The sequence below is a fragment of the Mustela erminea genome, chromosome X (genome assembly GCF_009829155.1).
Source record: "Mustela erminea isolate mMusErm1 chromosome X, mMusErm1.Pri, whole genome shotgun sequence".
NCBI lineage: Eukaryota > Metazoa > Chordata > Mammalia > Carnivora > Mustelidae > Mustela > Mustela erminea.
This window is the reverse complement of record NC_045635.1, coordinates 103,631,484-103,654,869: the sequence shown is the minus strand read 5'-3', so window position 1 is coordinate 103,654,869 and position 23,386 is coordinate 103,631,484. Positions and strand designations below refer to the sequence as shown.

Here is a 23,386-nt window from a genome sequence, read left to right as displayed (position 1 = left end):
GAAGAAAGTTAACATTTGTTGAGTCCTTGACCCTTAAGTCTTTCTCTTATTTACTCATTAGCAGTAACAGCTGAGTGATAGATTATATTAGCCCAATTTTACTAATCAGGAAACAGAAATTCATGGAAGTTAAATAACTAGCCCAAAGACACAAAGTTAACACGGCAGAGCTGGGATTCGAACCCAGGGGTGTATGAAACCAAAACCCATTCTTTCTATAAAACAAGATGCCTGTCCTGTCTGCTTAATCTTTCTAGACATAGAGAATAATTCCCAGGTACATACGTTTTTCTTTGGATAGTGTGTGTGTGTGTGAGTGTGTGTGTGTGTGCGCACACACACACACATTTGTTTTTGTTTTCAAATAAATAAGCACTTCAGTTTTAAAGAGGCAAGAGCCAAGGTTTGGGCAAAGCAAACTTGCCCATGGACATGGAAGTAAATCAACATAACATGTTAATTAGAGGAAAGGTCTCTTGACAAGTAGTGTAGGATTTCCCCCACCATACATGCCTTAAACTGCTTCTGTATTATCATGAATTCAGCCTCTCTGCCTTAAATCATAAGCCATTTGGGTTTTCTTTTTTTTTAGTTCAAACCTAGATTATTTTCTATAACTATTGTAGTCCTTCAGACCCTCTTTTTGAAAACTGCTTTATTACTACAGCCACTTGACTAAAAAAAATAGCAATAAAAAATACAGTGTTAGCCATCCTTTGTTACTGCCCATTTATCTTTATCTGGGAGATTTCTGCAACAAGACATGATTGGCAATCCTATAATAAATATAATAAATGTCATATGAAGGGAATGGTGAGCTATCCATAATTAAGTCTGATTCCCTATTAGGACATTCTATCATTGAAAAAGTGTTTTACAGAAAGATCTCTTTTAATGCAGGGAATTGCTTACATCTCTCTCCTGTGGATTTAAGTTGCTTTGAATATTAAGGAGCATCATATTGCCCTTTATCCATTTTTATGATATAATGGTAATAATTTATCATTATCTTACTTTTACATAGGATCTTATGCTTTTTGAATGCTTTCAAATACATTATCTCCAAAACATCATTATGCTTACAAGAGAAGTAAGGTAGAATCATCTAGTACAGAATGAACTGAAATCTAAGTCTGTTATGCTCCAATGCAAGAGTAATGTCAAGTACCACATCAAGTGATGGACAGAATTGGCTTACAGGAGAGGTAGTCTTGCTTTGTCAGAGATATGGAAGCTGTTGTCAGCGGAGATGGATAGGGTCCATTACGGGCTGTCTTACAAAAGGAAACCAAGAGGCATTCTAGACAGACCCAGAAATCCTAAATGTAGACTTCAAGTAGAATCAGGAGGCGAAGTGGGCCGGCAGATGTGGAGGGTTCAGGCATGGTATTGTTCAAGCAAATTTCACTGAAAAGCTTTCCTCTGCTGCTATCTTTCTCCGAATCCCATCTCAAAGACACCACCAGATTTTGACACTATGTTTGTGATTCTGAACAAGATAGTTAACCTTTTGGCTCTTTACTTTTCTTGAGTTATATTATAGTAATTTTTTTGAGGATGAATAATGTATTATATTAAAGATGCTGCTGAATGTTAAGTGGTAAGTTACAGCTTTGCAGAAATACATGCAGTGATTTTGTTTAAGATAGTATTAAAATTGGTTTACAAATTCAGAGTGAACATCAACTGGTGATACGGAGTTTTCCTCAAAAGTCTACTGGATAGTGAAAAGAAGTCATCCATATATTTAGCTAGAAGGAATTTATAAAAACAGAAATATGAATGGGTGGAGTTGAGCCCCAAAGGAAAGAAAGTGCACTAAAATTACGTATTTTTTAAATTATTTTTTTAATATATTTTTTATTTTCAGCATAACAGTATTCATTATTTTTGCACCACACCCAGTGCTCCATGCAATCCGTGCCCTCTAAAATACCCACCACCTGGTACCCCGACCTCCCACCCCCCACCCCTTCAAAACCCTCAGATTGTTTTTCAGAGTCCATAGTCTCTCATGGTTCACCTCCCCTTCCAATTTCCTCCAACTCCCTTCTCCTCTCTAACTCCCCATGTCCTTCTGGACTGGAAGAGATTATGCTGAGTGAAATAAGTCAAGCGGAGAGAGTCAATTATCATATGGTTTCACTTATTTGTGGAGCATAACAAATTACATATTTTTTAACTTGAACTTTATTTTGGTTGTTCATTTCATTGAAACTGTCTTCTGTTTTTCCTTCTCAGCTTTGACCTTGTAGCCATTGGTGGTATTTCTGTCATCTTAATCTTTGATCGATCACCTTTCCTGTCTGAGAAGAGGACACTCTGGTTGCCTTGGAATCAGTTCATTGTGGTAGAGAAAGTAACCATGCAGAGGGTTGTATCAGACCCACCATCCTGTGACATCTCCAACTTTATCAGCCCAAACCCTATTGTGCTTCCTTCACCACTCACATCATTTGGAGGGTCCTGCCCAGAGAGGGGAACTATTGTTCCTGAGCTGCAGGTGGGTACATTGGCCTTTAGATGCATGAAATCATAGTATTAAGGAGTGGTTCATGGTGTAAAATGGCTGGATTCCTTTTCCTGGTACTTCTGCCAGCCCTGTAATGGGCTGCCCTTCATTTATCAAGAGAGGCCTTCAAATATAATCTCTCTGGCACACATTTGCAAAGTGATTGGCCAGGGCTATAGGGTGCTATCTATGGCCATAGAACAAAGCAAGATGAACTAGCTGTCTTGAGAATTAAACCCCAAACCTTGACCTAATGAACACTGTGCTCTAAAGAACAAAGCTAGCTAGCTAGCTCAATAGTGATAACAGTATAATCAATGAGGTGGGACAAGTTTGTGGTCCTGAAATTAAAGCTCCTTAAGAAATGTAGTTTTCTTCCATTGTCTAGTTTGTATCCATTGTCATTGTTCTCAAAAGTCATGATGATGCCTGTTGGTTAGCTGTGTTTGGTAAAGATGGTTTTCAGTCCTATGGGTTTTGTTTAAAGCTTTGCTTTTGGGTATTCAAGCATTATGGTTAGAGGAAGATGTATTTTTGAACCTTGGTATTTTATAGTTCCTGAGAATTTTTCTTCATTGCGCCTTCAATATTTTCATTTCAATATTAAGCCATTCAAACATCTATAGTATAATTTCCTCATCATATTGTAGAAACATTTAATGATAGTTAAATTCAGAAGCCACCAAAATGGACCCAAGTCACACAGGTCCAGAATTCAAGAGGTATAATCAAGAGGAAGTCAATGGACATTTTGAGATTGAATTTTTTTTCTTCCATCACAGCATTCCCAGCAGCTGTTAGCAATGCCCGAAGGATACCACCTGTGAAAGACTCCCCCCAAAAATAGTGCTGTGCAGGAAAAGGAGTCCAATGAGTTTCCCCTCCTGTCTTTTCCACTGGTTTTCCTTAGAAAGGAAGAAAAAAACAAGACCATATTTTATGAGTGCATTGAACATACTCCAGTCTCTGTATATTTGTCATTAGGAAGTACAGGTCTCTTTCTGCACAGAAGTTTTCAGACTCCTCTAGGATTGCATGTTTCCATAGGGAAATCATGTACTAAGGTGGTAAGTGTCCCACTGGCCTTCACTGTTGTACTTCTGCCGTCATCTAAGAAGACAAAGCCATTGGACAGCTCGGGTATCAACGAACTAATGTAAAGGAAGGAAAATCAGGCAAAGAATGGACAAAAACAGTTTATGTCCCCCAGAAAAAGAATGACCAGAAATCCTGGACAATATGAGATACCATGTGTCTAACAACCTGTCCTACTATGTGCACTCGTTTGGAAAAGGAACAAGGTTCTGAGCTAAAAATGAGTGAGGACACAAAGTATCCACACTATTCATGTCACCTTAAAAGTATTGGATAGGCTCTTTCTTCGGCTGAGTTTTGAAAATTCAAAGTCATGGAACACAGGATTCAGTTTTAGTGACCACTTTTGGTTGTTTAACTCCATCTGTGCGAATAAACAACTAAGCAATAGCAATTAATTAAAGAAGCCAAGTGGTAGTTTCATTCTGGGACCAGCATTTAGTGTAAAATGTGCATAGGAGTTAATAGGAGTTATTTGTTTCTCAGTCACAAGTGCCAACTTGGAAAAACTTATTCCCAGCTACTGGTAGGTCGAAGCACAGAGAAATATGTAAGCAAAATTTGATTAAAAAATTGACCCTTAGGGTCATTCCAAAGGTCCAAAGAAGACAGGTTTGATGGCATCAGTAAAGATTAATTCTAGGGAAACCATAATCTCTGTCATAAAATATCACTTTGCTGAGCCTGTTTCTGGAGTTCTTCCTCCTAGAGAGCCTAACCTGAATCAGGATTATAGCAGTGGTTTTGTGATATATGACTTAATACACCAAACAAGATTTTCTGTATGTATATATAAGAAAAAGACCCCTCAGTGCAGCACAGAGCACTGAAATGCTTGACATTCAGCAGTATGATCTTCTCTAACTCCTACTAAGCAATTTTTGGAACACTGTTGACAAACTAAAACTGTTCTTTTCACAGTCTTTCCTGGCAGGGAAAAAAGGAGCACAGTCCTCAGGGTTGCTTGCATGTCTTGTCCCCATGTGGATTCAGTGGAAAATTCGAAACCTATGGCCACACAGCCTCCCCAAGATTCTTGCCTTGGCATCCTCAGGATCCCTTTAGCCTCTCTCCTTTGGTGTGTCTCTAAGACTAGAAAGCACGCAGTGTCCTCTACCCATGACCACTGATAGAGCTCATCTGGCTTTTTGTCTTTCAGGTTGTACAGGAGGAGATTCCCATTCCTTCCAGCTTTGTGAGGCTGAGTTACCTGAGCAGCCGCACCCCTGGGTATAAAACCCTGCTCCGGATCCTTCTGACGCATTCGACCATTCCAGTGGGAATGATAAAAGTACACCTCACGGTGGCTGTGGAAGGACGGCTCACACAGAAGTGGTTTCCTGCTGCAATTAATCTCATCTACACATTTGCTTGGAATAAGACCGACATCTATGGACAGAAGGTTTGGGGCCTGGCAGAGGCTTTGGGTATGTTGAACTAATTCTTTGTAAATAACAGCATTATGTTCACCAAACAGAAAATACTAGTTGCATATTAATTTGTATGTGGAATAATTATGTACCAGAACATTATGGTTTTCTTTTATTTAAAGGATCTAAGGCATTTTTTCATCCAGACCACTTTCTTTGAACCTATTTAGTGTTCCCTTTTGACAGATTTTTGCCTCAAAACTAGTTTAGTTCTCCTCTCAGGATGGCTGTGTACCAGAAGCGTCACACACTATCTGACTTGTAACTGTCTCCAGAGCTGAATATTGCCTTCTAACTGTGACCTTTGGTGTGGCGTTCTTTAGGCCATGTTTTGGGGTTTGACATTTAGACTGTCATTTCCACTTAGAAACTACAAAATTTTAACTTATAGGCATCTCCACTTATTAACTCTTCTGTCTAAGATAGTTAAACTCCATTAACTTGTTACTTCAGTAGGCTAAATGCAAAAAAAAAAATCATCTCACCTTCTTAGTCCTTTTGATTTGCTGTTATTTCAAGACTTTAAAACCTAGATCTTAGAGATAGTAGGAACCTTTAGAGGTCCTTTGGGCCTATGGTTCTCAGATATTTAATTCTGTCAGATAAATGACATTTAAAAAAATTAACTGAAACAGATTTGCCAACTTTTTATTTTGCCAAGCAAGAATATCTTAAAAAGAAAGGGGGAAAAAAACCTACTATAATCTACTACTCGCCTACCACTACCATAATTTCATCAAGGAGAGGGATATCTTAACATCAGAAAAGAGAATACTCTGTCCTAAAAAAATGACAGTAAGCAATCTAATACTGATGCTCAGAGAGAGACAGACAGACAGCAATGTCTTTTTTGCCCTCTCACCCTGTAGAAGACAGTGAAAACTTTCTAAGGGACCTGACACTTGGAGTCACAGTTGGGAGCCATTGACTTTTGTGCCTTCAGGCAGTATTTCATGGAAACCACCCTTGGACAGATGAGAAGACTATTTTTAAAGTTCTCCAGAGGAGATGTTTTCATATCCTCCCTTGGAAGTGTCTATCATGGAATAACTCCCATATAACTGACATTTATCTTTTAGACTGTGGTGTGTCAATTTCCCCCCTGTCTTTCCAGAGAAAAACAAATAGAGGGCGAAAACAAAGACTAGTGACTCTTCTTTGTCCAAGAGATCCTCATATATTTAAAAAATTAACTCATCTTAGTTGGACTTTATTAGAGTGCAAGAAACATAGAGTGGTTCAGATTTCCTCAGTTAATGAGGAGTTATTGTAAAGACATGGGAAAGTAAGAAAGAACAAGAAAAGGTATCAGCAAACTGCAGCCTTGCTGAAGATACATTGTAGTTCTAGGAAGCCAGCATCTGCTCTGTCAACTTAACAACATCTCCAGTTGTCCCCTCTGCAACCAGGGTCCGCTGCCACCCTCCATGGTGACTCAGCTACACTGATACCTGAACTCATCACTTCTCCCATACAGACTTCTGCTCAATCCCTATTTCCATGACTGTAGTGGTTAAGAGAACAACTCTGGTGCGAGACTCCCTCATCGCTTGTCTACTTAGTAGCTATGAAACACTGGATCCATGAGTTAATCCCCAGGTGCCACAGTTTCTCCATCTATAAAATGGGTATCATAAAGAGAATGCTGCTCATAAGTTATTATAATAGGAGGTTTAAATGAGGTAAATAATGTAAAGTGCTGCATTCACAGTAAGCACTCAATAGATGTTCAGCACTGGTAGTGTTTTTGCTGTTCTGTTGGTGGCTGGAGTATTGAGATCACAAGGTATAAAGCTTGGAACCTAGGTAGGTATTTCTTGTCTCAGCTTCTTTAAGTAGGGAACTGGGTATAGCAGGCAAGCACTCAGTTATTCTCCATTTTCCCTTCTTGCGCCACACACACACACACACACACAATCTCTTCTCTACCCTCCTCTGGGCTATGAGAGGCTGGCTTCTAGGGAACCCAATGCCTGGACTCATTCACTCTCTGGCTTCCCATTTGAAGTGGTCAAGGGGTGGCACCATCTGGAGACTGCAGGGTGGAAGGAGAAGGAGATCAGGGTATTTCCCCCTTTCCCTGCCTCATTGCAGTTCTGGCAACAACTACATTAGAAGATGGCGGCTCCTGCCTGGTAGCCCCTCCTCCACATCCCCAGGCTCGCTGGTCTTCTGTATCATCATTCCCTCCCTTTGCCCCTGCAAACCCGGGAAGCTTCTCAGTGTTGCCAGTCCCTGAGTGGGTCACCAGCCCTTGTCGATTCCCTTCACCCTGCTCGTGTTGCTGTAAAGAGCCCCTTCATCTGACTCTCTGCATGAACACTTGAATATGATGTGTGATTCCTGCAGGGACCTGGACTGTTGCACACTCAAACCTCATGTTCTCTCTGGGATACTATCCTAAGGATTTTGCTTCCCTAGGATAACCCAAAATTCCACTAACTTTTCTCCATAGGGCTTTGTGTTCTACTTTCTTATTTACCCTCCACAGAACCCCTACTGGTTCACTGAGTTTTGTTTGTTTGTTTGTTTTTAGTTTTTTCTTCAGTTGTGACACTTAGCAGTTTACCCAGTACTCTCATGAAGAGCTGACCAAGACAATGTCTAGAAGCTATTTCTTGCCAGGGTTCCCATAAATGCAGCTCAACCTTACTTTTTTTTTTTCTAAGATTTTATTTATTTATTTGACAGACAGAGATCACAAGTAGGCAGAGAGGCAGGCAGAGAGAGAGAGAGAGGAGGAAGCAGGCTCCCTGCTTGAGCAGAGAGCCCGATGCGGGACTCGATCCCAGGACCCTGAGATCATGACCTGAGCCGAAGGCAGCGGCTTAACCCACTGAGCCACCCAGGCGCCCCTCAACCTTACTTTTTAAAATAATGGTTTTATTGAGATATAATTCACATACCATAAAGTTCACCTGCTAAAAGTATACAAATAAGTGATTTTTAGTGTTTTCACAGTGTCATACAACTATCAGCAATATCTAATTCCAGAACATTCTCAGCATTACCCCACAAAGTGGCACCCCATGCACACTAACAGTCACTGTTCACTCCTCCCTCTTCTCCAGGCCCTGACAACCGTCAGCCTCCTTTTGTCTTTATGCATCTACCTCTTTTGAATATTTCAAACAAATAGAATCATACAATATATCATCTTTCATATTTGGCTTCTTTCTCTTGGCATAGTGTTTCCAAAGTTCATCCATGTCAAAGCATGTATCAGTGCTTCATTCCTTTCTGTGACTTAAGAATATTCTGTTGCGGGACGCCTGGGTGGCTCAGTTGGTTAAGCAGCTGCCTTCGGCTCAGGTCATGATCCCAGCGTCCTGGGATCGAGTCCCACATCGGGCTCCTTGCTCCGCAGGGAGCCTGCTTCTCCCTCTGCCTCTGCCTTCCACTCTGTCTGTCTGTGCTTGCTCTCACTCGCTCTCTCTCTCTCTCTCTGACAAATAAATAAATAAAATCTTTAAAAAAAAAAAAAAAAAAGAATATTCTGTTGCATGGATACCACATTTTGTTTGTTCATTCATCAACTGATGGACATTTGGGCTGCTTTACACCTCTTAGATATCATGAGTGGTGCTGCTATGAACATTCATATGCAAGTATTTCTTTGAATATCTCTTTTCACTTCTTGGGGAAATATACCTAGGAATAGATCTGTTAGATCATATGGTAATTCTGTTTGACTTGTTGAGAAACCACCAAACTGTTTTCCATGGTGTCTGCATCATTTTATCAACCTTACTTTATGCATAAAATGTGTTACTTCTCTTTCTTTTAAATACCTCCAGTGCTAAAGATTCTAAAATTTTCTTCCTTGTTGTAGTTAAGCACTCTTCATGACTTAGCCTCTAATATACCCATGGATTATTGAATAAATAGCTAAAACACTAAGAAAAGCAAAGACTTTCTAGTATACGCATGAGTGATGAAGCCTCTGTTCCTACTGTTTGCCGATGGGTATTGGTTTACTTTCTATTTCTACAGTGATATTCCTGGTTCAAACTTCCTGAAGCATAGGGCGCCTCGGTGGCTCAGTGGGTTAAAGCCTCTGCCTTTGGCTCAGGCCATGATCCCAGGATCCTGGGATCGAGCCCCTCGTTGGGCTCTCTGCTCAGCGGGGAGCCTGCTTCCTCCTCTCTGCCTCTCTGCCTACTTCAGATCTCTCTGTCAAATAAATAAATAATCTTTAAAAAAAAAAAACCTTCCTGAAGCATTCTAACTATAAATTGGCCTTAATTAAAATGCTAAAGTATATGTTGTTGGTTCACTTTTAAGGCTAATAATGGTAACAAAAGCAAAAGAAAATTAATGTACTCAGAAATATCCAGAGAGGAAAAAAAAAGTGTTACTCATAATATTTTATGTGCACGTAAAGGACATAATTTTTTAGGGCAGAGAAAGAACACTGGCAAAGATCTCAAACAAATAGTCAAAATAATCTCAAGCATGGTGCCTAAAATGGGTCATGGAATATTTACCTTGTAGGAAATGTCCCTGGTAATCATGGTTAAAGGGATCTTTACTTACTACCTAGTCTCCATATCCATATCCATGAAGATTAAGAGAATTTGACAATGGTAAAATTTTAGAGCAGGTGGTAGAATGAAGTGGGAGAATCTAATTCTCTGCCTATGGATTGTGAGCACCTGAAGAACACAACAGACTATAAATGTTCAGGTCATAAATGAGTGAAGACAAAGGGATCAAGTATGTGGCTGCTGAGCTTGTACCTTAATGGACAGGACTAAATCTGAAACATGAAGAAAATATTTAGCTGTACTCCTGCCCATATTTTATAATCGCTTAACTAATGTGAGAATAAACAGACTACATTTTGCACCAGATATTGACAATGTTGCTATATATACGTCATTTCTCAGGTTTGCTTCAGATTCAGAAGTCCTAGTATAGTCTTTTGGCATGCAGAATAACGACCACCGCCCCCAAAGATGTTCATCCGTGATATCTGTGAATGTATTATGCTACATGGCAAAAGAGAATAAGGTTGCAAAAGGAATTAAGGATGATCAGCTGACCTTGAGATAGGATGATTATCCTGGATTATCCAGGTGGGCCTTAAAAGTGGAAGATGGAGTCAGAAAGGGAGGTCAGAGTTATAGGAAGGTATAACCATAGAAGAAAGGCACAGCAGGGTCAGATATTGCTGGTCTTGAAGATGGGGGAAGTGAGCCAAGCAACAAGGATGCTGGTGACCTCTAGAAGTTAGAGAAGGCAAGGAAATGGATTCTTCTTTAGAGCCTCTGGGAGGAATCAGCCTGCTGACACCTTGATTTTAGCACAGTGAGACCCATTTCAGACTTCTTACCTCCTTAACTGTAAGATGATAAATCTGTCTCATTTGAAGCCTCTATGTTTGTGGTAATCTGTTACAACAGTAATAGGAGGCAAACCTTGACCTATACAGTCCCAGTTATAGCAAGGATTTGGGTTAAAACTATGGCTGGAAAGTTCTCCCACTCTTCTTTCCTTTTCAAGCCCGTTAAATATGAACCTCTGTCCCACCTATTTCTGGGCGATGGAGAAAGAGGAGATCAGCTTTAAACAAGCTGAATTTGAAGTGATGGTGAATATCTAAACTGAAAAGCCCACTTAGTTTGGAATGTAGGACTCTTGTTTCTCACGTAGCTCAGCTAGGGGTATTGGTGGCATTCCGAAAGGATAGGGTGTCTCAGAGGAAGAATAGAAGGTTGAGGGACAGCCACAGTGAGAAAGGAGTGCCTAAGATCCTACAGTATCCCACCGTTTTTTGTTTTGTTTGGTTTTGGTTTTGGTTTTGGTTTGGGGTTGTTTTGTTTGCAATGCAACAGCTTTCGCAAGTAGACGGACAATACCAGAGTAAGTAAATTACCAACAGAGATTGTGTGAACTACTTCCTTGGGAAAGTATCAATGACAACTGATAAGATTGATTAATCCAAGTACAATATTGATCAAGTAGAAGAAGAGTAAAATCACCCCCAGGGTTGCAGTACAAATACCAGAATCTCTAGTTCATCCGGCTTAAAGATTTTGTTGTCTGATACACAGATAAGACTCCACTGCTAAAAAACTCCATCTGTGCATTTGAAATAATTTGGCCCTAGTACTTGATTCTCTAGTTCTAAATAAGGTATGATGTCTGGAAATCATTGTATATTATTTAGTTTCTTTCCCAACTCTGCCTCTTGCAAAACAGTGTAAAAAAATCATTATTGTTAAGTTCACAGAGCTGTTAAAATTCTAGAGATGGCTTATTTAATTTGACAAACTGGCTTGTTCGGGGGCTCTGATCTGCATCCATTATATGAATTTTGTCAAAATAATTCCCTATGTCTGCCTGGGTCCGCATACATTATCAATATGTAATAATGCATTCTGCCCGGTCTTCATTTTAATTAAATTAAATCGCAGCGGTTTGAAGTCCTGGAAGTTCAGGAAATCAGCCATCGCCTTTAGTAGCACTGCAATAAAGAATTCTATTTTTTTCAAGGTTATTGGCAACAACAATTGCATAATTATTTAATACAGTAGTTTGGCAAGAAAGAGTGGTGTTTCAGAGAGAACTAGACTTCCTAAAGGTTCACGGTGCATAGGAGTCTGTCTAAATTGTGTTAGAGAGAAACAAGGGAACATTAATAGTAATAGGTACTAAGCTACGGTTGCTTTGTGCACACAAAACATCACCGAGAACGATGCTTTAGTGTTCATAAATTTCCCTTCAGTAAAACCTATGCAGGCTGGGCAGCCACAAAAATCTCAGCCACTGAATATTTTAATAATAAATAGGTAGTGCTTTACAATTTGCGAAGTACTCTCACGTACATGATCTCATTTTAATCCTTATAACATTCCTGCCTTGTAGGCATAGGGCAGTGAATATGATCCTCGTTTTGCAGAGGGGGAAACTGAGGTTCAGAAAGAGCAAGTGACTTGCCTAAAGTCCTCTCCAGAGCAGGGATTCAAACTCGGATCTCCCAGTCCTGAGTTCTGCACGCCTCTCCCTGAGACCTCCCTTCACTAAATTGACCAACCCACCTTACCGAGCACCCAATTCAACGCCCCAGTGGCTTTCTGTCAAAGAAGCTAGCAGAGATAATAATCTTTCATCATTTCGCTCCACTCATGAATTCATAATCGTTAACTGAGAGCAGGGCTGTTTTATCCATTCAGCTTTATAGGCAGAGCACCAAGGATATGAGTTTTTCAAGGACCGGTGAAAATGTTTGCAACCTGAAAAATAAGTATATTGGCACCAAAATATGAAAAGAAAACCAGAAAATCAACATTAATAAATGTTTAAATACATGTCTACAAAATGAAGCATTGTGTCAGCTTGTCAATTGCTTCTCAATTTTCACACTTGCATATGAAATATGTTTAATGCAAGGTATGTGTTGTGGGTTGTATCCATTTTAATACGTTTGACAAGATGTGAGATAGGACCTCCAGAAGTAAGCATGCCTGGAGCCTACCAGGATTTTTAAATGATGCTGATATCCTGGTAAGCAATGGTCCATGCCCATTTCAAACTGCTAGGCACGCCCATTAGTAGATTATGAAATCTCTCTGGTGAGTTGACCAGTAATTTTTTTTTAGGATTTTATTTATTTATTTGACAGAGAGAGAGATCACAAGTAGACAGAGAGACAGGCAGCCAGAGAGATGGGGAAGCAGGCTCCCCGATAAGCAGAGAACTCGATGCGAGGCTCGATCCCAGGACCCAGAGATCATGACCTGAGCCAAAGGCAGAGGCTTAATCCACTGTGCCACCCAGGTGCTCCGACCAGTATTTTTTTCATGGAACAAAATGGAACAGAATGGAATGGCATAGAACAAAAGTGAATAGAATAGAAAATACCAGAATGTACCACCTGGAGAATGTAAAGCTATTAGAAGAACGTTGTTCTAGAAAACTTGGTTTCGATTATACGCGCGCGCGCGTGTGTGTGTGTGTGTGTGTGTGTGTGTGTGTCTCCCCATGTATATGCTGGGTCACAAATAACTTTCAGGCATAAGAATTTGAAAGCCATTGGTAAGATGACATAGTCAAGAGACAGAATCTTTGGATGATTTTCCAAACCATAGGTCCTATTTTCTAAGGTAGCATTTATAATCGTTCTTGCCTTCTAGTCCCCTCTACCAACCCATACCAGAGCAGGATGGAGATATCTCTCCAAGATTGGGTGACCATATAATTTATCATTCAAACCAGGTACTTTTGATGCTTGGGATGCTGTTCATAATTACATCAAGACAACAACATAACTGGATGCTACTTTGGGCCAACCAGAACACAGGGTACTTTTCCTTCAAGGCTAGGCCCGGCCTCCTTCCAATCCTTATCTCTTTAACTCAGAGTAAATTAAAAAATTATTTATTTAGCACTTCTGAACCATGGGTCCTGCCCTTTATAACTGTGATCTAGCATAGCGGAAAGAAGCACTTGCTGATGAATCACTGCCATTTACTAGCCAGATGACCTTGAACTAGTCACACTACCTCTCTGACTCTCATCACATCTATCAAATGGGAGTAAATGTATCTTCATAGGTTTTTGTGAGTCTTCCATTTAGGTAATATACACAAAAATGTATTTAACTATTGTGTGTTATATAAATGTAAGGCGATATTATTTTTGTGATAGTTATTAAAGGGGTTGTGGATGAAAGTTCCAAAAGATAGGTAACCCTTCAGGGTCTGGCCTCTCTCAAATGACAAATTATCCTACCCTGGGTAATATCCACTGTATCTGCAGTGCTCAGCCCATCACCTGCATGGCACATAGAGCAGCTCAGTGAAGGTTTGCTGAGTTATTAAATAACAGCCCCCTTCTTTCTATTATAACATTATATCCCTTTTAATCAATCACATTGTTTTAAAAGATAACCAGTCTATTTTCAAGGTGACTCTATTTCCTAAAACCTCTCCCAAGAAAAATGCCTAAGTACTGCAAGAAGATAGTAATGTTTTGTTTTATTTCACACTGGGAAGAGGAAGGGTTTGTTCTTCATTGGTTTTTGATACACTCGAGAGAAACCCACCCTCTAGGCACCCTGACCTTTTTTAAATCTCCCAGAGATACCAAGCCTCAAGGCCTTGCACACATGCTGCTCTCTCTAGAATATTCTTCCCTATACTTCGTAAGATAAACCCCCTTCTGCATAAAGAGGCTTTTCCTTGTTTCACCATTCCACCTTAAATTCTCTTGTTATACTCACTACTAATACACTTCATTTTCCCGTCATAACATTTATCACTCTGTGTGTGTGTGTGTGTGTGTGTGTGTGTGTGTGTGTGTGGTTTTTATATTTCGTCCTCCCACTAGAATGTGAGCTCCATGTGGCCAGGGGGGCTAGGCAGTGACAAGAGGAAGTCTTGTCTTGTTCTGTGTTCTTCATCCTCATAGTTCCAGTTCCTAATAAGAGATCCCCATTAAATATTGCATATTGGTTGAATGACTGAACAAATAAATGAACAAAGCTGGAGGCTAAAGCAGACCCCTTAGCCTTGCCTATGAAATGGAATGACATGCCCCCAAGGGAGAGGAGAGCTGTGCCCAGGTACACAGAGGCCATCACAAATGTGAGTGTGAGCCAGAACATCATCCTGCCTTGGTGGCCTCTAGGTCATCCATGTTCTGGGTTCACTACTACACAGTGAGGCTCAAACAGAGCAGCTAGGGGGAAAAAATCTCATTGTATTAGATTTCAGTGTACAGGACCTCCTGTGTGGTTACTTCACTGCTGGATGCTTTTTTCTTTTCCTACTGCTACCTCACTTTTCTTCATCCTGCTACCTCACTTTTAGCACTGTCATGTCTAAACCTTATTTTTGTATACTGCTAGGGTATCAATCCCAAGAATTACCAAAACAAATCCAGTGATTCATTTTAAAAAAATACATGATAACCAAAGAATTTTTTTAAAGATTTATTTGTTTGTTTGTTTGTTTATTTGATGGGGGTGGGGGTCGATGTACAGCAGAGGGAGAGGGAGAGAATCTTAGAGTCCCCACTGAGGACCCTGAGATCATGACCTGAGCCAAAGTCGAGAGTCAGACACTTAACCGACTGAACCACCCAGGTGCCCTGAATAGAGTTTATTTTAGGACCACAAAGATGGTTCAACATTAGGAAGCCTATTGCTATAATTCACCAGCTTAATAGGTTAAAAAAGAAAACTATGGGAATATTTCCATAAGTGCTGAAAAGGCACTTGATAAAAATTCATCACCTGGTGAGCCAGGAATAATAGATAAATCAACAAAGCATTTCAGGCCACTGAGCAATGTGTCAAACTGAGGAGTCTCTGGGGTCATCCTATCCTATGATAAATCACCAGAGAATAGGAAAAGGTAGAAGTTCTAAGAGAGCATACCTGTTCTCAGTAGATAGCACTATATCTATATAGTCTAGTCTTAGTCTACTGTTGCCAAGGCCTTCATTTGGTTCTTTAGGTCTCTTGTCTTTGGTCGTTCTTGTTCGTTGTTGTTTTGCATTAATCTATTTGAAAAGAATGGGAAATGTTTATTCTATTTAATGATTCCTTTTGGATAAAAAAGCTTTTATCTTGTTGTTTTAGTGTCATGAAATTATTTTTAGATATTCCTTGAGTTCATGAGGTAACGTGTCAGTTTCTCACACTATCAAACTACTTTTAATTATGTATTACTTTCATAAATGCAACCATTATGATTTCTGAAGCTTTATCCTGAAGCTGCTGAAAATCGTCTGCCTAATCTCATCATATTTTGCACATTAGCTTCCTTGCATAACATCTTTACCTTGGTTGTTTATTGTCAGTCTCTTATCCCAGCCCTTATAGATGAATGTCACAGTCACTGAATTGGATGTCAGGGGCACCATGGCCCTCAGCCTTCTTGCAATCCCCACATTATACAAAACCTGCTGCTTGGAGAAGTAGAATGAGCATTCAGTTCTTTGCCCCATGTCCAGTGACTTTGGGGGAGCAAGCTACAATCTTTCTTTATAAACAGGTATAATAAATTCTTCTTCATAAGCCAGTGTTAATATTTGCAAGATGACTAACAGTCAGGTCAAAGGTGTGATCCTGTGACCAGAGGACAGAACCTTCTGCAAATGTAACAGTGCTATCTTGACCAGCAATGACTCTTGGTGAAGAAACATCCCATTAATATCTCTGTGTGGAGGTAAGGGAGAGAACACAGGAAAACAGAAATCCAGACAGAATTAAGGGTGTCTCAAGGCAGGCAGTCACATCGTTCAGAAAATGCCTTCTGCTATACTAATGGCTCTTTTCTCCCCTACCTTCCCAATATATACAGTCCAGGGACCACCCCCCACCACCACCTATGTCGGCCCACTGCCAGACCAGTGTGTCTTCTGCAGCTCCTCTGAAATATTTACAAATGATTATTTTTTCTTCCTATCACGTTACTCAGCTGCCACAGTACCAGGCAGAGTGTAATGTCGGGGCTCAGCATTTTCGTTGCCAGCCCCGAAGAGCCCCTCTCCCCCCAATTTTTATTTATATGAAAAAGAGCAGGCATTTAGTGTGCTACAGTCTGCCTCCACGAGAGAAGTCTAGGATTGGTTGCTTCTGTATTTGCCAGTTCCCTGTGCATTTGGAGAGTAGCTCAGCTCTGTAGGGTGAAATGTCTGCCTTCTCCTAAACTGACTGCAAATTCTAGGATTATGTTAAAATGGGCTGCTGTCGGAAAGAAACCTCGCCTTATTACTCTGAGCAAGAAGCCACATGCAAAAATACCCCAACATACAGCCATTCTCATTAAAGTTAGTTGAGATTTTGGGTAAGTCTTAAGTATAAATTATAACTTTATTAGCTCATAGAGCTTTCTCCCAAGAACGTAAACCTAATAAAAATTAGAGGGAACTTATTAAGTGGCTGCCTTGTTGCTATTTGCCATGACTAGGGGAAAAAAGTAATATCATTGTGGGGTTTGCAGCCAATGCACTTTTTTGTTGTGGACGAGAGAGCAATTCCAAAAGCAGATATGAGGTGAAGAGTATATATCATTACCATTGCATTGAGAACTCTTTAATTGATACTTTATATAAGCATTTCCTGCCACAGAGTTAGGGGGATCTTTAACTGTTACTGAGAGGGAAAAATCCGGCTCCAAACCACCACCGGAGGTCACCAGGGCACACTACTTATTTGCAAAACTGCATAATCACCTTCCGGAGAAAGGATTCTAAGGGAGCTCACCAGGCTTACAATGTACAAAAAGCAGATCCTGACAATGGTAGGGAAGGAGATGATGGCTTTCAGGGAACCTGTAATTGTCGCTGTGATTATTTATTCATCAGGACTTTTAAATGTTGGCAAGAGAAGCAGAAACCGTGTTATTCAACACACCAACATGCCCCCACGTATACTTTCTCGGCACCTGATTTTGCCAACATGAGATGCGATGCTCTCTTCAACTTTTGGGTTTAATCCCCAACCAGAATCGATCAAACACGATGTTGAGAGAATGCACTTTGGAATCACAGAGTGTTAGTGCTCAAAGGGGCACTGTACAAATTATCTAGTGCAAAAAAAGTCTTTGGTCTGAGATCTCTATCTGGATTTCGGGAGGTCACTGAAGCTCTAGAATTATATACAAAATTATGTGTACATCTGCATTTTTCTTTTTTTTAAAGATTTTTATCTACTTATTTGAGAGAGAGGGAGAGAGAATGCATGAGCAGAGGAGGGACTGACGGAGATGGAGCTGGAGAAGCATACTCCCTGCTGAGCAGGGAATCCTGACCCCGCCACCATGACCTGAGCCACCCCGGCGCCCCTCCTCTGCATCTTTCTAGGAAGAAATCTAAGAAGATTCTTAACTTCTATCAAATTCATAATAAAAGTTTACCTGACCCAAAAGGGTCTAAAAATTAGCAATTCTAGTCCATCTTCCACTGTCTTGACTTTCTTACCAGAGAAGACCATGATTCTCAGAGATGCAGAATAATTCACCTGACACCAAATAGCTAGTTAATGGCAGACCCAAAAGTTGAAACCTTTTTTGACTCTAGCTCTAAAACCAACTCTTTCCACTCTACCAGAGTTGTTTAACAAGCATTGTGGGTCATGATATCTAAGAGGTTGTTTGACAGCAATGATTTGTGTCATATCTATAACCCAAAGTAGACTACCTTTGAGATGCTTTTCCATCACTGAAATTCTGTTTCCATCCACCTTAATAGAGAACAGCATTGACACAGAATGATCCCGAACTAATTTCCATTTAGAAATTATTTCCATTTTATGATTAATCTTTCCCAGTCCCCATTGATCTCCCTTGCTAATAATGCTTGGTTAAGGCTAATAATAAAATGAGTTTGCTTTCCCTGAGTCTTCACCAGCTGATGGCAGGGTAGAAGGGCATCCCCATCAGGACCGGCTACATAATTTGCAGGGCCCAGTGTTAAGTGAAAATACAGAACCTTGTGTTAAAAAATTATTAAGGATTTCAAGGCAGTGGCAGCAGAGCATTAAACAAAATGTGGGACCCTTCAAAACATGGGCCCCTGTGCGACTGCACAGGTCACACATCCCAGGACGATGGCCCTATAAGATCCCTATTAAAGCTTTGGTAGAGCAAGGGACAAAAAGAAGCCAACATATGATTTAAAATTGACCATAGATGATCCACAATGCTAGAGAGTTGTATATTCATAATCATAAGGACTTTTTGGCTTATAAGTACATATGCTCATACACACACATGCACATATAAATCAGTTTGACTAAAATTACCATCTTTTCCCTTCACCCAATGCCAAAACCCGAAACTAGTTTGCTTTAATTTTTCATCTTAGGTCCTATTTTTCTGGCATTGTTTAAGCACATATTTTCATTACCAGTTTTCATAATCAAATGACAAAATGTGGGATGAGTTCTCCAGAGGCATCTTAAGAGTCAGGTAGAGACAGAAACTGGAAAAGCAATGGCCAACTACTCGCTAGGGATATTTGAAGCTTCCAGAAAGGGGGAAAGCAGCTTCGGGGTATGCAGTTTAATGAGCCAATACTCCCAGGCTTAGGACATTATGAGGACAGAAAACATTTTAAATTCAAGACTCAGAAATCTGGGGTTCCAGCAGGTAAGCAGGTTTACCAACTGAGAAAATGACTGGGATTTGGTGTACTTGAGCTCAACATATTTCAGAGGAACCCTTGCTACCTCATTTCCCACTTCCCATTTCAGTGGCATTCCAGGGTTCCAAGTTTAATGCGCAACATCTGTGCTTCATAAGAGTTGAGGCCAAATGTTGGGTGATATCCCATTGGTTAGCTCTATGCAGAAACCAAAATATAATGTGCACAAGGTGGAATTTACACTTGCCACGCTCAAAGCAAACTCAGACTTCTTGGCAAACTAAAGGCCAGTTAGCACAAGAGAAAATATAAATTGAACAAATCGATTTGTATTAGTCTCATGTGTAGTCAGTTGTTGTATAAGTGACCCAGCACACCAAAACCAGCTTCCTAAGTGCGTTTTGCACCCTAGAGAGAGAAGAAACCAGCCCTCCTTGCGCCTCTTCTAAAAGAGTAAAGAAAAAAATTGTATCAGCATAGCTTAAGCCTTCAGAGAGCGTGTTTCTTCAGTTTTACAACACAGCCTCCAACCCCAAAGCCCAAAGCTTGATGTCAGTAAACATACGGTATGTACCTAATGGCAGAGAGCACGCGCTCACTCATCTGAGTATGTACCCGGTACGTGCTGACTGGTGATCACTTTTGGATGCTGGCGCTCTGCCGTGCTGTGTGAGGAGAAGGCACTTGCAATCGAATTTCAACCCGCATCAGAATTCAATAGCAAATGTAATACCCACAGAATTATCAACCATTGTAAAAATGAAGGAAATATTTTGAAATGTGTTCATGTGTTATTAACTCTTTGTTTGCAGTATCTGTGGGATATGAATATGAAACATGCCCTGACTTTATCCTCTGGGAGAAAAGGACAGTCATCTTACAAGGCTTTGAGATGGATGCTTCTAACCTAGGAGGCTGGTCATTGAATAAGCATCATATTCTGAATCCTCAAAGTGGTAAGCAGCTTTTTTATTTTATTTTATTTTATTTTATTTTATTTTATTTTCAAAGGATGTACAATTTTTATTTTTATTGTTTTAAAGGTTTTTGTTGGGGCACCTGGGTGGCTCAGTGGGTTAAAGATTTTTGTTTATTTATTTTAGTGGGGGTGGGAGGAGCAGAAGGATGGAGAATTTTATGCAGGCTCCATCAGCACGGAGCCTGCCCCAGGGCTCGATTTCATGACATTAAGATCATGACCTGGTGGAAATCCAGAGTCGGATGCTTAGTCGACTAAGCCACCCAGGCACCCCCAGTGGAATTTTTTTAAATTGTGATAAAAGATGCATAACAAAGTTTACCACTTTGACCATTTCTACGTACAATTCAATGGCATTAAGTATATTCACAGTGTTGTGCAACCATCACCATTGTCCATTTCCAGAATGTTTCCATCATTCCAATGAGAAAATCTGTACCCATTAAATAGTAACTCCCCATTTCTCCTCCCCCAGCTCCTATGCTACTTTCTGTCTCTATGTATTTACCTAACTTAGGTATCTCACGTAAAGGGAAAGAAGTACATGTTTCTAAAACTTTTCAGACATACTGCCACGTTTCCCTCAAGAATAATAGTCCATTTCATGGTCAAGAGTGCCCATTTCTTTGCACTTAAGAAGCTTTTAAAATATTTATTATTACTGTTTTCTTAATGCAATATATATACACACATACATAGTGCTATATATATGTATTACACATGCACAACACATATTTGATGCGAAAAACTTGGGAAAGTACAAGGAAAAAGTTACCTGGAAGTCCAGCACCTAGAGATAGCCAAATTAATACATATATCTTCAAATACAGCAATCTGATTTCAAATTAGTGCTAGTATACTGAGACCTCTTCATCATGAAGTTCTATAAATCTGGGTTTTAAGAATCATCTATCATCATTGCTCTATCCCAAGTAATTAACCAGTGTATCTGACGCTAACCAACTTTTTTTTAAAAAAGATTTTATTTATTTATTTGACAGAGATCACAAGGAGACAGACAGGCAGGCAGAGAGAGAGGAGGAAGCAGGCTCCCCGCTGAGCAGAGAGCCCAATGTGGGGCTCGATCCCAGGACCCAGAGATCATGACCTGAGCCGAAGGCAGAGGGTTTAACCCACTGAGCCACCCAGGCGCCCCACTAACGAACTTTTTTAAAAGTATATTGTGTTTTATATAATCTAACACTCCATCAATCATGCCAGTATTTTACAGGAAATGCTGCCAATTAAACTATGACATACACTGATTGCAAGATACAGACTTATTTCAGAGATGTTAAAAATGTGGAGCAAAATGTGCACCTTAGGATTGAGGAATCATCCATGTGATAACACTTTTCATAAGGCTTTGGTGCCCTCCATCCCCGTTTAAATACAACAACCCTGCAGTGTGGCATTAATCCCATTTTAAAAATCAAGAGTCAGAGGCTTACAGTCATGTGACTTCCCCCAATGTTCATAAGTGACTAGAGCCCTGTGCTCTTTCTCTCTACCATAGTTGTTTGTCCACATAAATGTCAGTAGATCTAGTGAGAAGCTAGGAACTGAATCAAGGAACAGTAATGGTTAAAAAAAGAAAAGGCAGGAGGAAGACAGGAGAAGTGGTGAAAGAATCTAGGGAAGAGGGCAGTCCTGGACTTCACTTAGTTTCAAGTATTCCAAGTCCTGGACTTAGGAAAAGAGGAAAAGGCAGAGAGCTAGGACACTGTCATCTTCTATCTTTGCCTTCTTCGAAACATCCTTACTGTTGTCCCTTTCTCCTAGTTTGCAGTTTACACGTTAACTGAATCAGGAGAGGGAACCCAGGTGGCCCTTGAGCCCATGGTCTCTCAGACAAACTGATTTCACTACCCTGGTTATAAACGCTTCACCCAAGTTCCTCCACCTTGTTTTTCGTCTTTCTGGGGAGTTGGTTATTGGTGTTCCTGTCCAGTTTTCATATGAACATCTATCGGGAACTTTTCATTTCAAAATCTCATTCCTTTTCATCCAAAGACACAGATTCTCAGCAACCATTAGTAGAACATGGACTTTGGGTTATTTCTCCAGGACTGGGGATGCAAATGTCTTGAGACAGTTACACTCTTCCATCCAGCCATCCTTGTCTGCATCTGACCTTTAGGAAACAACTGGTGAAGTTCAGGTTATCTCATAGGGCCATGAACTGACCAAGGCTAAGAGATCCATTTTATAATCACACCTATGATCTTATTTTGTTTGCACCATCATTGAGTCAGCTGAGTCAGCCAGCCACATGGGCTGAAAAATTTTGATTGGCTAAACGAACCAGGTTTGCTTCAACCATGATGTGACACCACCCACCATAGTCCCAGGATGGGACCCCGAAGGTAAATGAGCCCATTGCCATAAGCCTTCATTATCCCTCCTTCCCCTCTTTCAAGGAACATTCTAAATTCCATTTCAAATTGTTTGTTTTATTTGAGAGCAAAGATTCGGGCATAGATATAAAATGTCAACTCTTTTCTGTTGTCAAAAGGAGAATCACAGTTTTAAAAGTACAAAAACGAAAGGGCAGATGCCACTTATTAAATTATGAGGTTTTTTGTTTTGATTTGAAAGAGTTTGACATTTTAAGCAGCGGGTTCTTTTCCACACACTTTTATTGGCTTGTATGGATTGTCTCTTTCAAATGCCTGTCATTGACATTAAGCACAAAGTGGGAAATGACCTCAATTGAACCAGCCCCCAGCTGTGTGTTCCCAGCCCTGTGTCCTCTTACTATTTTCTTCACACAGGCTTAGAAATTCAGAGCAGAGGGGGGCCATTGAGAAAGTTGGCTTTGGGATCCCCCTTATTTCCACAGATGTGTTCTCTCCACCCCTACTTTGCCAGTCATCAGTTTTTAGGCAAGAGGTACTGAATTCTTTCTGAGAATCTTTTTAACACCTTTTTTGAAGTATAATTTATACACCATGCAACTCAGCCACTTTAAATGTACACGTCAGTGATTTTAATAAGTTGTGGAGTTGTGCACCCAGCACCACAACCGTTTCAGGATATTGTTGTCTCCCCAAAAAGATGCCTTGTGCTCACCCCAGCTCCACTGAATCTACTCTCTGTCTCTTTCTGAGAATTTTATTCTGAGAAAGAAACCTTATTTTAGATAGTTTTTTTTTTTTTAAGGAACATTTTTTCATTGGATCATCTCATTTGTAGGCACATTGTATTTCTAACCAAGAACTTGTCACACTTGCCAGGAAACAGATCTGAAGCCAGCTCTGCCACTGCCTTTCA

General features: G+C 40.2%; 1 protein-coding gene across 7 annotated transcripts in view; it reads left to right on the top strand.

The window, feature by feature from the left end:
• Positions 1 to 23,386, top strand: part of TENM1 (teneurin transmembrane protein 1) — a 794,330-nt gene that overhangs the window by 652,088 nt on the left and 118,856 nt on the right. For all 7 annotated transcript variants that reach the window (XM_032329990.1, XM_032329993.1, XM_032329991.1 and 4 more), the window contains 3 exons: positions 2,242 to 2,503; positions 4,767 to 5,034; positions 19,947 to 20,090. In XM_032329990.1, the coding sequence (XP_032185881.1) occupies positions 2,242 to 2,503; positions 4,767 to 5,034; positions 19,947 to 20,090 (674 nt within the window). The remainder of the gene's footprint in view (positions 1 to 2,241; positions 2,504 to 4,766; positions 5,035 to 19,946; positions 20,091 to 23,386) is intronic.